We start from the raw sequence: 12,057 nt of genomic DNA, 5'->3' as shown, positions 1-12,057 counted from the left end.
ATTGTGATCTTGGAAAAAGTTTAAAAGCTTTTGTGAGTTCTTTAGTGCCAGTGCAAGAGTTACTATATAAGCTTTTAGCTTGAAGTGAAACAGAATGGGAAAAATAACCAATTGTATATTGGGGCTTCCTTTGGTGGCTTGAAGTCCGCCATGGTATTTACACCATGGAAGTCTGCAAATGCTACAAATCAGGGCTTTTTGTTTCTTTCCATTTTACCAGTACACCACTGAAAATAACTCTGCACAGGGATTAATGAAACTCTTAGCACCCGTGACAAAGATATTCCTGTATGGTTTGATGAGGGGGATTTTGGGGAATAAATGAGTATTCTTTCTATAAGCTGGGGACTTCTAATACCTGTCTTCATAAGGATTTGTGTCTTTTTTTCTCTTGGAATTAAAATTTCATCAAATTCTTCTTAGGATAAAAAAATATGGCTTCTGTTTCACTTCCTTTCATTAAAAGGTAAAACAAGAAGATAAAATATATGTGTGGCAGGAAAACTTCCTGCTTTCTAGTAAGCAGAAGTGGTAGCACCTGATAAACTGTATAAAGTCACTGGAATGGAGTCAAAGCCATAGAGGAGCCAGACCTGATTTCTTTCTTTCTTTCTTTCTTTTTTTTTTTGTGAATGACAGTGTTAAAGAATGTAACCCCTCTTAACTTCTCTACACCCCGTACATACAAATTACTTATACTGATACAACCCTCAATGGTAACTCACTTCACACCTCTATTTTTTTTTTTTTTCTTGTTATCACCAAGATTAAACAGCATGTTTGGGCAATATTCTGCATTCATCTAACCTTTTCCATACAGGCCACACTGATACAACAGAACAGGTTTATGTACCTCACACGTCAGATCCTATCAAGAAACTTGGTACTGACAGTTTGATAAGGACACCGTAGCTTATTGAACTTGTTCTAAAAACAACAGCAGCAAACCACTCATCTCACACGTTTTAGTGACCTTGTTCTATGGTCAAGAACGCAGCAGATGTATTACTGACTGTGTGGCTTTGGAGCATAAGGAAAGCTGAGGCATGTGACAATATGTGTTTTGATATGACACCATTAAAAATTCTGGAGATCTGCATTTACTTCAATTACCTATTGAGAAAGGAGAGGTCTAGGATTAGTTTTAACTTCCACTTTGCCAACAGCTTTAACCAAAGTGAAAAAATGGCTAGTCAGAAAATGAGACGAAAATTGCCAGGAGTTGCTTTTCTCTTTGATCTCCAGAAGGTCCAGGATTGTGATAGACAACCAACAAGAATGCTGATAGACTTCAGTTTCAGGGTGACATCCCTATGGCAAGACACATAAAAGAAAAGTAAACCCAAATAAATAGAAAATTAGAAGAACTATAAAGCTTAATTTTCTTACATGTTTTTTATTTTCTTTGTCTTTGAACAGATTTTTTTTCCCCAAAACATTCCTGATATGCCAAAGACTTTACTATAAGCACATTTAATACCATATTTAATAGATTATTTAACTATGTTATTTTTTTCAAATTTTATGATCTTTTATTTATTTTTTATTTTTTTTAAAGATTTTATTTATTTATTTGACAGAGAGAGACATAGCGAGAGAGGGAACACCAGCAGGGGGAGTGGGAGAGGGAGAAGCAGGCTTCCCGCCGAGCAGGAAGCCCCATGCGGGGCTCGATCCCAGGACCCTGGGATCATGACCCGAGCTGAAGGCAGCCGCTTAACCGACTGAGCCACCCAGGTGCCCCTATTTAACTATGTTCTTAAACTTTAAAAAATTGTTATTGCTATGATGCAGTTAAGTTCTTTTTTTTTTTTTTAAGATTTTATTTATTTATTTGACAGAGAGAGCAAAAGAGCACAAGCAGGGGGAGCAGCAGAGGTAGAGGAAGAAGCAGGCCCCCTTCTGAGCAGGGAGCCTGACGCGGGACTCCATCCCAGGACCCTGGGATCCTGACCTGAGCCCAAGGCAGATGCCTAACCATCTGAGCCACCCAGGCGCCCTAATGCAGTTAAGTTCTAAGTGAATTTTACTATCATGGTGAAATTTTCAGATGGGATTCTAATCTCTGTAAAATTTCAGGTTTTTCTGTTCCTTGTGGTTAAAGCAGGATAAGGAGCATTCAACCAACCTGAGGGTTTAATTTGTCACTCAGTTATATTTTTATGCCTACAAATATTCTTCTGGCTTGTTCTCTGGAGGCCTGTGGTCCCCTCTATTCTTAAAGATGGACACATTCAGGTAGAAATAGGAGAGAAACCTATAGGATTCTTCAATATAAACAAATCCAGTGCTAATGTATTTCCTAATAACCAACAAACTTCGTGAGTTTGGAAAACATAATTTTGCTTTGTGAATATCTGTAAAACAACTGATATTATAACTTTGTAGTGAGGGGAAGATAGGGCACACTTCTAAACACTAGCTTATATTTTGGTGGGTTGGTGTCTACTAATTACCCTACTTTTGAGTGTGTTGATATTTCCCCAGAGCACCCCTATCCTATCCCTCTCCTCCTCTTTGAGACTTTCTCCTACTTCTGAAGCAAAAAAGAAAGTGTTCTTGTTACTATTGGGAGTCCTTCTGTCTTCTCACCTCAGGTTCTAGATATGATCATAAAGGAAAAATATGAAATATTTCAGGCATACTAGAATATAGAGAGAATATAATGAGGCTTGAGTACCTAACATCTCCTTTAAGAAATGAAACATTACAAACACAAATGAAGCCCCCTATGTTACTTCTACCTCCTCAAAGGTAACCACTATTTTCATTCGTGTTTTTATACTTTTGCTACATGTGTACATCATTAAACAAAATAGAATGCTGTGTTGCATGTTTTAAATTTTTATAGAGATGGTTCCCTTTTCTCACATTATTTTCAAGATAAGCTAACACATAACTTGTTTATTGATCGTCACTACACAGTATTCCATAGTATGGATATACAACTTAGTTATCCATTCTTTTTTTTTTAAAGATTTTGTTTATTTGAGAAAGAGAGAGAGGGCACAAGCAGGGAGGAGGGTTAGAGGGAGGAGGGAAAAGCAGACTCCCGGCTGAGCAGGGAGCCCGATGCGGGGCTCGATCCCAGGACCCTGAGATCATGACGTGAGCTGAAGGCAGATGCTTAACTGACTGAGCCACCCCGGTGCCCCTTAGTTATCCATTCTTTTGTTGATGCTTAGCATCAACAACAAACCATTCCACAATTTACATAACAAGATAATTGTTCTTCAATGCTTAGCATCAACAAAAGAATGGATAAGTAAGGGGCACCGGGGTGGCTCAGTCGGTTAAGCAGGTTCCCTGCTCGGAAGGGGGCCTGCTTCTTCCTCTCCCTCTTCCTCTCCCTCAAGGTCTCCTTGAGCAATGTGTGAGAATTTCTTTAGGGGACAGACATAGGATTAGAAGTTTTGGATAAATGGGGGGATGCCTGGGTGGCTCAGTCTGTTAAGGATCCGCCTTCGGCTCAGGTTGTGATCCCAGGGTCCTGGGATCGAGTCCTGCATCGGGCTCCCTGCTCAGCGGGAAGCCTGCTTCTCCCTCTGCCTGCCACTCCCCCTGTTGTGCTTACTCTCTGTCTCTCTCCCTCTCTCTCTGACAAATAAATAAAATCTTAAAAAAAAAAGAATTTTTGGATAAATGGATATGCATATCTTTAACTTTACTAGATATTGCCATGCTCCAAAGATGGAATCATCAGCAGTGAAGCCAGCAATCCGTGTAACAAATCCTCTGGGTTCAAAGTTTCAGATTCAATAATCTGGAGGTGGGGTGGTGGTGATGGGGAGTATGGCAAGAATCTGCATTTCTCGCGTGTCTCCAAGTGATGCTGTTGCCACTGCAGTGTAATATCTGGGACTACATTTTGAGAACAAGTGCTCTAGAGAAAGTCTGTTGGATTACATTTGGAAAAAGAGAGGCGATGAGACACTATCTGAAAAGATGTGGCTGGCGAGGTTTAATTAGGTAACTGAAAGTCAGCCTGTGGTATAATTTGAGGATTCAGATTCTAGAAAAACTGAGTAAAATATAGATAATATATAGTAAATAACCAGTATGCGTGGTTGTCATCAAAGGCTAAATTCTTGATGAGTTCTGTTGCTAGAATGGGACCTCTGCATGTGCTCCTGCTGTTGCTAAGCTGAGAAGGACAGAGGAGTAGACAGGAGCTCCGTATTAGGCCAGTGTGTGCAATAAGCTTGGCTGATATTACTTAGTGTATTAGTGTCTTGATTAGATCTGTAAAACCCAGGCGTTGGCTTAGATGCAGGTGAGAATATTCCCTTGGGGATTCCTCAAGCATTAAAGGCATGGGGCTACTGGGGCTCCTGGGGCGCCTGGGTGGCTCAGTCGTTAAGCGTCTGCCTTCGGCTCAGGTCATGATCCCAGGGTCCTGGGATCGAGCCCCGCATTGGGCTTCCTGCTTCTCCCTCTCCTGCTCCCCCTGCTTGTGTTCCCTCTCTCGCTGTGTCTCTCTCTGTCAAATAAATAAATAAAATCTTTAAAAAAAAAGGCATGGGGCTACTGAGTCTTACTGATTTGGCTATTTTTAGATATTTATATCCAAAACAACAACAACAAAAATCAATCTTTATAGTATGTATTTTTTTTATTATATTCTAAATTTAGTAATGTGGTAACAGAATGCCAGGGAGCTTTCCCTTAAATATTCTTTTTTGCAAGAACTTGTTATAAAAAAAAAATCTTGAAAACAAAGCCTTCACATATTTTAGGATAAAAAGACACACAGGCTGGCATAGTCTACAAATAGTTAACATGTAAACTGGCAGGAAATTTATTTTATTTGATTTTGCACTATAAAAGGTCAAATGGAGGGGGAAAAAAGCATGTACCGGTAACCAAAAACATTTGCTTAAATCATTCCACAGTTTACATAACAAGATAATTGTTCTTCAAAACCAGACAACAGGTTCGAAAATATTTCTTTTCACACCCTTATAAGTGATGCTGTTGGGAACAATGGCTGTTATAAGGCCACTTATTGCAGGCACATTTCTAGCTAGTTCTAGTTAACATTACTGTCATTTTATCTTCTTTCCTTTTTCTCTCTCATCAGCTTTTTGCTTTCTTCTCGTCTTCTCTTATTCACTGGATTCCGAGGATCATAGATTTCAAATGTGTCTGAATCTTGCATGCTTGCATCTTTCACTTTTCTGGTTTTATCCTCAAACTGAAGTACATGCGACATCCTGAAGAGGGAGAGAGATGGTTCAGTGATTTTGGCAGAACAGAAAGTAGAAATTTTATACTCTACTGTCCTTGGCATAATGAACCATAAGGGTATAGAACACCAACATGGGTTTATTGTTTATTGCTGCTTATACCACATGGAAGCCAACTTCTCAGAAAACACTTAAGTTTGAAAAACATGTCTGGAGTTTGTGCTGTTGCTTTGTATTTTTAGTAATGAGTCTCTTTGCCTCAGTCTTCACTTGAAGGTCCTTTCCTGATGGGAGGTTAAAGGAATTCTACCCAGAAGTGTTCCTTCAACTAAACTCAGAGAACATTCTGCCAGCTTCTATAAAGAGCACACTCACTTAGCGAGAGTGGGCAGGGTTGCAGGGCAGAATTCCAGACAATAAACCACCCCTATCTGATCTTTTTGTTTTCAGTAGTTAAAGGGGTCAAGAGTCAGGAATGTGTTAAGAAAATTCTTGTTCAAATGGTGTTATGACTGCCTTTTATGGGGAGTTGCAGGGTTAAAAAAAAAAAGGTGTGTTTTTTTTTTTTTTTTTCACGCACAAGGAAACTAAGCTTTGGCCTAACTCCATGGACTAATTTCCTCCTCTTACTGTTGATTACAACAAATTTAACCATCCTGCTTTCCCACTTTATCAAATGCTTACTGGTCTTAAGGTATCAACATGTGCTTGAATCATAAGTGGTCATAAGCTGGCTATCCTTAGCAGCAGGGAAATATGTAAGTGATTAGCTCTGCCCCCATTAGGAGGTGTCAGAAATAAATGGGGAAGTCAAAGACCAGATTTCAGGGCAGTTGAATGAATTTGGAAAGAGAAAAGTTCAATTTTGATATATAAACAAAACTACTAAGGCTTTTCCCACCTGTTAGTTAAGCAATTTTAGAGTGGGCATACCCAACACTTTTATCACAGCTGATAGGGCTAAATTGCCTATGGGATTAACACTCTGCATACACCCGTTGTAACTTTCACATGAAACCCAAATATTACATGAATTTCTTTTCCCCTGAATAAGCAGAGATTTGGGCAGTAGGTACTAGCACAAATCCCCCACCCCTTTTCCCTGCAGTAGCACAAATGCTGAGTGAAGTTTACTTATGTGATAAACTCTCATGGATATATTCAGATTTTGAAGAAAAGATTTTGGTGGGAAATAAAATGTTACAATATTGGTGGTACTAAGGATTCAGTAGCTACTGTTCTCGAGGGCTGACAAGTTGAGTCTTAACTCTATTCCCACCCCTTCCATTCCAGAAAAGCTTACTGGAATGCAATTAGTACAAGTGATATTATTATAGAGATGACCTAGAATCTACTTTAACTTACTAAATGAGGTAAATCAGATGCTCATTTCTATACTTCATTATTAATAATTTGTTGTTTGCATCAAGTTTCATAACTAATTTCAATACATGAACATGCCCTATCACCCGTCAGAACTGCTGACTTCTTACACTTCTCTTGCTTTAGTAAACACCCTTTTTTACAAAAGGTATCATATGAGATCTTGCCATTTACAGCATGGGTGGACCTAGAGGGTATTATGTTTACTGAAATAAGTCAACGACAAATACCATGTTATTTCACTTAGATGTAGAATCTAAAAAACAAAACAAATCAATAAACAGAATCAGACCTATAAATACAGAGTACTTATGGTTGCCAGAGGGGAGAGGGGTGGGAGGATGGGCCAAATGGGTAAAGAGGCATAGGATGTACAGGCTTCCACTTGTGGAATGAATAAGTCATGGAAATAAAAGGCACAGCATAAGGAATATAGTCAATGGTACTGTCATAGTGAGTGTAGTATAAGGTATAGATAGTTGAATCACTATGCTGTACACCGAAATCTAATGCAATATTGTATGGCAACCATATAAAAAAGAAAAAGAAAGAAACAAAACAACAAAAATCAGAAAATCAGAAAGTATAGTGACCTCTTTATCATAGCAATTACAGGGGAAAAACCATGCTGATAGATAATTTCAAGAATGGTGATATTGAGGCCCATGCTTCCTAAGTTTCCATTTTAAATTGTTTCTATCTTCTTTGAAAACGAGCAGATATATTTAATGGAAGAAACAGAAAAAAGAGCTCTGAATTAAGCTTATGGTAACAATATTAAATAGCATCAATTTTATCATGGATAATCATACAATTTAGTAGGATAAATCTGTAGATTCTTTGTGGGAGGAGGAAGATAGGGTATTCATAGGTTTTGATTACAACTTTTCAATTGGAGATACTAATAAAATACTAGAAGCTACAAATATGAAAAAAAAGGAAATGCATCATAAGATCGTTGCTTATTTAAATGGATTCCTCAAGTCTGATTTTCTTATGCTTTCAATTTCCTACAGTGTTTAAGTATTAGCTTCTGAGAATAAAAAAGAATTCCAACTCCTAGAAAAAGTCTGATTGTTCTACATTCATGGTAACAAAGAACAACTAGAACCAGTTTGAAACACAAACTGGATTTAATCAATTAATGATAATTTGCTTAGGCCTAAATGATCAGTGACAACTCAGTTCAGTAAATACACCTTTGAAAGCCAACTAATCAGTGACAGCCTTATGCTTTTGACAGTTGGCCAATCAGTGGTGGGCTCTCTAGCAAACATATTTCTGAAAGCCAGCCAATCACTGACAGTCTCTCGTGAGTAATGGGGCTTCTGAGACTGATGTCAATCCCCAAATAATCCCTGACCCCAAAACTCTGTGTAAGATTTGCAACCCACTTTGCTCAGAGACTGGGCCTAAAAGCATAGCTCTTCCTTACTTAAGTAATAAATTAAACCTTTTGTTTCAGGTAATGAGAGGTGGTCTTTTTCTTTGACACATCTTACAATCCCCACAAAGTATACTTTTTAGGAATTAAGTGTATTTCCACTTCTGAGGAACAAGTTTAGAAGGGGGGCAGGATGTCCTTTTGAAGGTTCTTTACTACACATCGTGGAGAGTACAGACCCTGCACTGCATTTCAGTAAGTGTTTAGCAAATGATTCTTGTGCAGATACCTAAGCCGAAACCAGGAAGTAGCTCGAAACATGCCCTTTAAAACAATTTTATTCAATACTCCTATATTGATAGTGAAAAACAAAACCACTGTCTTTAGTTAACTTATTAATATCTTTCTATATACACATTTTTCTATTTCAAAAATTATTGCTCTCTCTGTCCAAAAATACAGATGGATGTTTTGTAATATCTATTTCTATTAGGGACTGCCCACATTTCAAAAATGACTTTACCAGAACTTGTCAATTAAAACCTTATAGGCACCTTCCTCCTTTCCATCCCATGAGAGTAGCTTGCAACTATTGGATTTAGTTGGCTCTGGTATGAGAAATGAACTCTAGACATGTGAACAACAGCACAAAGTCCACAAAGAGAAACAGATTTTCCTACAAATTTGCAAAAAACAGAAAGCCGTAAATTAAAGTAGCTGTCTTTTTCAACTGTTTGTTTCATACACCACTGCACTAAACAAGTCCAACATTTTGATTAATAACAAACCTAAACCCAGAGGAAAGAAGGGGCTATCAGCTTACAAACTACTTCAGCTTTAATATCATAATACTTAGCATGGCTGGTTACTCAGCAATAATATTTAATCTTTAATAGAAATAAAAGCATAATCAAAATGGTTCACCCATTTATCTTTCAACATGCTTTGGTCACTTCATTTTAAAAAGCAAAACAGTTATTATGATTTTCAGCATAATAAACTCCTGACCTATGTGCCTCCATAAATCACAGACTGCATGAATTGAAAGCATGCCCACATTTTACAGCCTCCTCTGAGAATATACATGCAGACTTACACTACAGACTTAACTGAAGGACATAAGGGTCTGGTCATTTACAAGTTTGTATGTCCCAATAACTCAATACTATTCACTCTGTGTCTGGTGATGGAACTGGCCCAACAAGAGCAGTTAATTTTTTGGAATTAATTGCACACTGATCATTTACATATGAACATTTTAGAACTTTTAAAGATTTTATTTATTTATTTGATAGAGACATAGCGAGAGAGGGAACACAAGCAGGGGGAGAGGGAGAGGGAGAAGCAGGCTCCCCACTGAGCAGAGAGCCCGAAGTGGGGCTCCATCCCAGGACCCCGGGATCATGACCTGAGCTGAAGGCAGATGCTTAACGACTGAGCCACCCAGGTGCCCCAGAACTTGTTCACTTGAAGGAAAAGACAAAAAATTTAGTTCTGATTAATAAAAAATTTACATAAGCTCAGATTCTCAAATAAGAACATTGACTTTAATGTTTTACAGAAATATGGAGGCTTACATTTTCATAGAGGTTATTTGGTAGAATAAGGTCTTTTTTTTCACATGGGGTTGTATGAAATTATAAACAAAAGTAAACAACTGATTCTTCGAAAAGGACCTGGACCTTGACTAAATTCACTATTTTGACATCCAGTTTTTAAAGTTCTCCCACAATCATGAACTAGATTAAGAAATGACAGTAATGAATATTAATGGAGAACACAAGAGAGGTACTTATTCTCAAACATAGAGTAAATAGTGCAATATAGAATTCCAGTATTAATAACTTGTTTCTGACTAAAATGCATTAAGATTACTTATGCTTCTATCGTGTAAACAGCCATCTTTTTCTTTGGAAATTCTATAAACCACTCCTTCCCAAGTCTCGCCAATTTAGGAACTTACCACCCTACCTTTAGATTTTTGTAGGTGTTCTAAATGTTCTACATCTGTATTATTTCTCCTTCTTCTAATCCTCCAAGGGTTCTAAAATAATCTTTAAAAAATTTTTTTAATTAAGTAGGTTCCACCCCCAACGTGGGGCTTGAACTCACAACCCTGAGATTGAGAGTCTCATGCTCTATTTACTGAGCCAGCCAGGTGCCCCTAAAATAATTTTTCTTATACATTTCTTTGACCAGGAATTATTGACTATTGTATTAGACTGAACTACCTCAGCCAGACCCTTAAAACTCTCTAACAACTACATCTTCTTATCTCACCAATCTTATTTCATTTCTTCCATCATTTACCCTTTTGTAACTGGCTGTCTACTTAATTGTGTACAGACTGTCAGTTATTCGAGACGGTTTGAGTCTTGTCCCCAACTGTATTCCCAGTGCTGAGAATGGTGATTTGTGTTGTAAAGCAAAACCCCCAGATCCTCTGTACTGGCCAGACCTGCTGGCTGGTACTAGCTGGTCTGCTGAACTAACACTTGACCTCCTTTTGTGGGCAGGGAATGTCTTTTATTTCTGTGATAAACTTTTAAAATGTCTAATAGCTCTGCAGAAAGTCTCATGCTCAGCACAAGCCCACCTTTTCATGACCTCTCAGAGCTCAGCACATACTGATTGCTGCTTTTCCACTGTGGTCCTCTCACCTAACAGCTAGCTGTTACTCATAGACTGCAGGGCGAGCATGCCTTATGTTCTTTCCTACTGACTATGATCCCTCATGTAAAACTAGATAGGTTTTTTATTTTTAATCTTTTTATTAAGTAAACTCTGTGTGCAACGTGGGGCTCGAACTCATGACCCCAAGATCAAGAGTCACATGCCCCACCGACTGAGCCAGGCAGGTGCCCCTTGACAGATTTTTTTTTTAAGCAGTGTCTCACAGACTAATCCTAGAGCCCTGCAGTAAACATAGGCTGCACGTAAGAATCATTTGGGTAGCTTTAAAAACTATGCCTGGCTTCTACCTCCAGAGGTATTGATTTAATTGTGCTGGGATAGGGCCCCAGCATTGGTAATTAAATTGGTAATTAAAATTTTTCCTGGTGATTTTAAAATACACAGTTAAGCCCACAGCACTGAAGTTTAAGAATCTTTACGTTTTTACATTGATTTATTTCATCAGCTATTTGTTCTGGCCCCTTCAGAGATGAACAGCTAGTTCCTAATGACAAACTACTCATTTGAAGAAGCATAAGTGGCCCCTGAGCTCATTAACTGAATAATCACAAGTGTATTATCCTTTTCTTAGATATGGTTTGAAGGTAAGACAAGAAACTAGATTCAATTATTCACTCAACAAACATCTGAGGACTTTTTATGTGTGAGACCCTGTGTCAGACACCGGGGACACAAAGCCAAATATGATCCAGGCCCTGCCATCCTAAAGGGAACAGTCTGTTAGGGAGATGCACACACAGACACTAGAACAAATGCACACTTTGGAATCGCCTGCAAAGCGTGAGGCGACAAGAAGAGCATCCATTGACACAGCTCTTTACAAAAAGCTTTCACGTGTTTTCTGCTATTATCTTCATAGTAGTAACGGTATGGGGAGGCAGGAAAGATGTTGTCATCACCCCCACTGCACAGGCAAACTTTTTTTTTCATGGTCAAGAAACTGGTAGCTGGTAAGGAGTTATGTTAGTAGTGGTGGGAATTCTTTGTTTTAGCTTTTTGAAATATTAGCCTTTCAAATATTAGTACCTGATGAGGTACTCTACTGAATGTCTTCAGAGGTAATAAATTTTCATGAAATGAAGATGGATTTAACTTTAGGAATAAATAGAAAGTTAATTCAGTGCTAAGTTGAGTGAGTAGGATAAAAAAATCAGGTGGGGTAGTGCTTATTTTGGAATAAAAAATTTTTTTTAAATCCAACTATAAAGAGACAAGAATGATTATTTGTATGGCTCCCAGGCTAGCCTTTAAAGTAATTCAAAAAGAGAAGTTCCAAAAATGTCTTGAGCAATGTGGGAGGCTCTTTGGGAAAAGGCACCTCTCTTTTAGATGAAAGCTTGCAAAAAAAAAAAAGGTAATTAACTGTAAATTTTTCTCCCATTATTGTCTTTAGTCACTGCTCTTTAGAAT

At 38.1% G+C, this 12,057-nt stretch overlaps 1 protein-coding gene across 1 annotated transcript in view; it reads right to left on the bottom strand.

Annotated features, from left to right (window-relative positions):
* Positions 1-4,498: 4,498 nt before the first annotated feature.
* CWC27 (CWC27 spliceosome associated cyclophilin) overlaps positions 4,499-12,057 on the bottom strand; it is a 200,368-nt gene continuing 192,809 nt past the window's right edge. The window contains exon 14 of the mRNA XM_045895473.3: positions 4,499-5,213. Coding sequence (XP_045751429.1) covers positions 5,051-5,213 — 163 coding nt within the window. The 3' untranslated portion in view covers positions 4,499-5,050. The remainder of the gene's footprint in view (positions 5,214-12,057) is intronic.

This window comes from Mirounga angustirostris, unplaced genomic scaffold (genome assembly GCF_029215605.1).
Source record: "Mirounga angustirostris isolate CCGP_5_RB_7025 unplaced genomic scaffold, mMirAng1.0.hap1 SCAF_7, whole genome shotgun sequence".
In the NCBI taxonomy this organism is placed as follows: domain Eukaryota; kingdom Metazoa; phylum Chordata; class Mammalia; order Carnivora; family Phocidae; genus Mirounga; species Mirounga angustirostris.
Note: the sequence above shows the minus strand (reverse complement) of the source record. Positions and strands in the feature narration are given on the sequence as shown.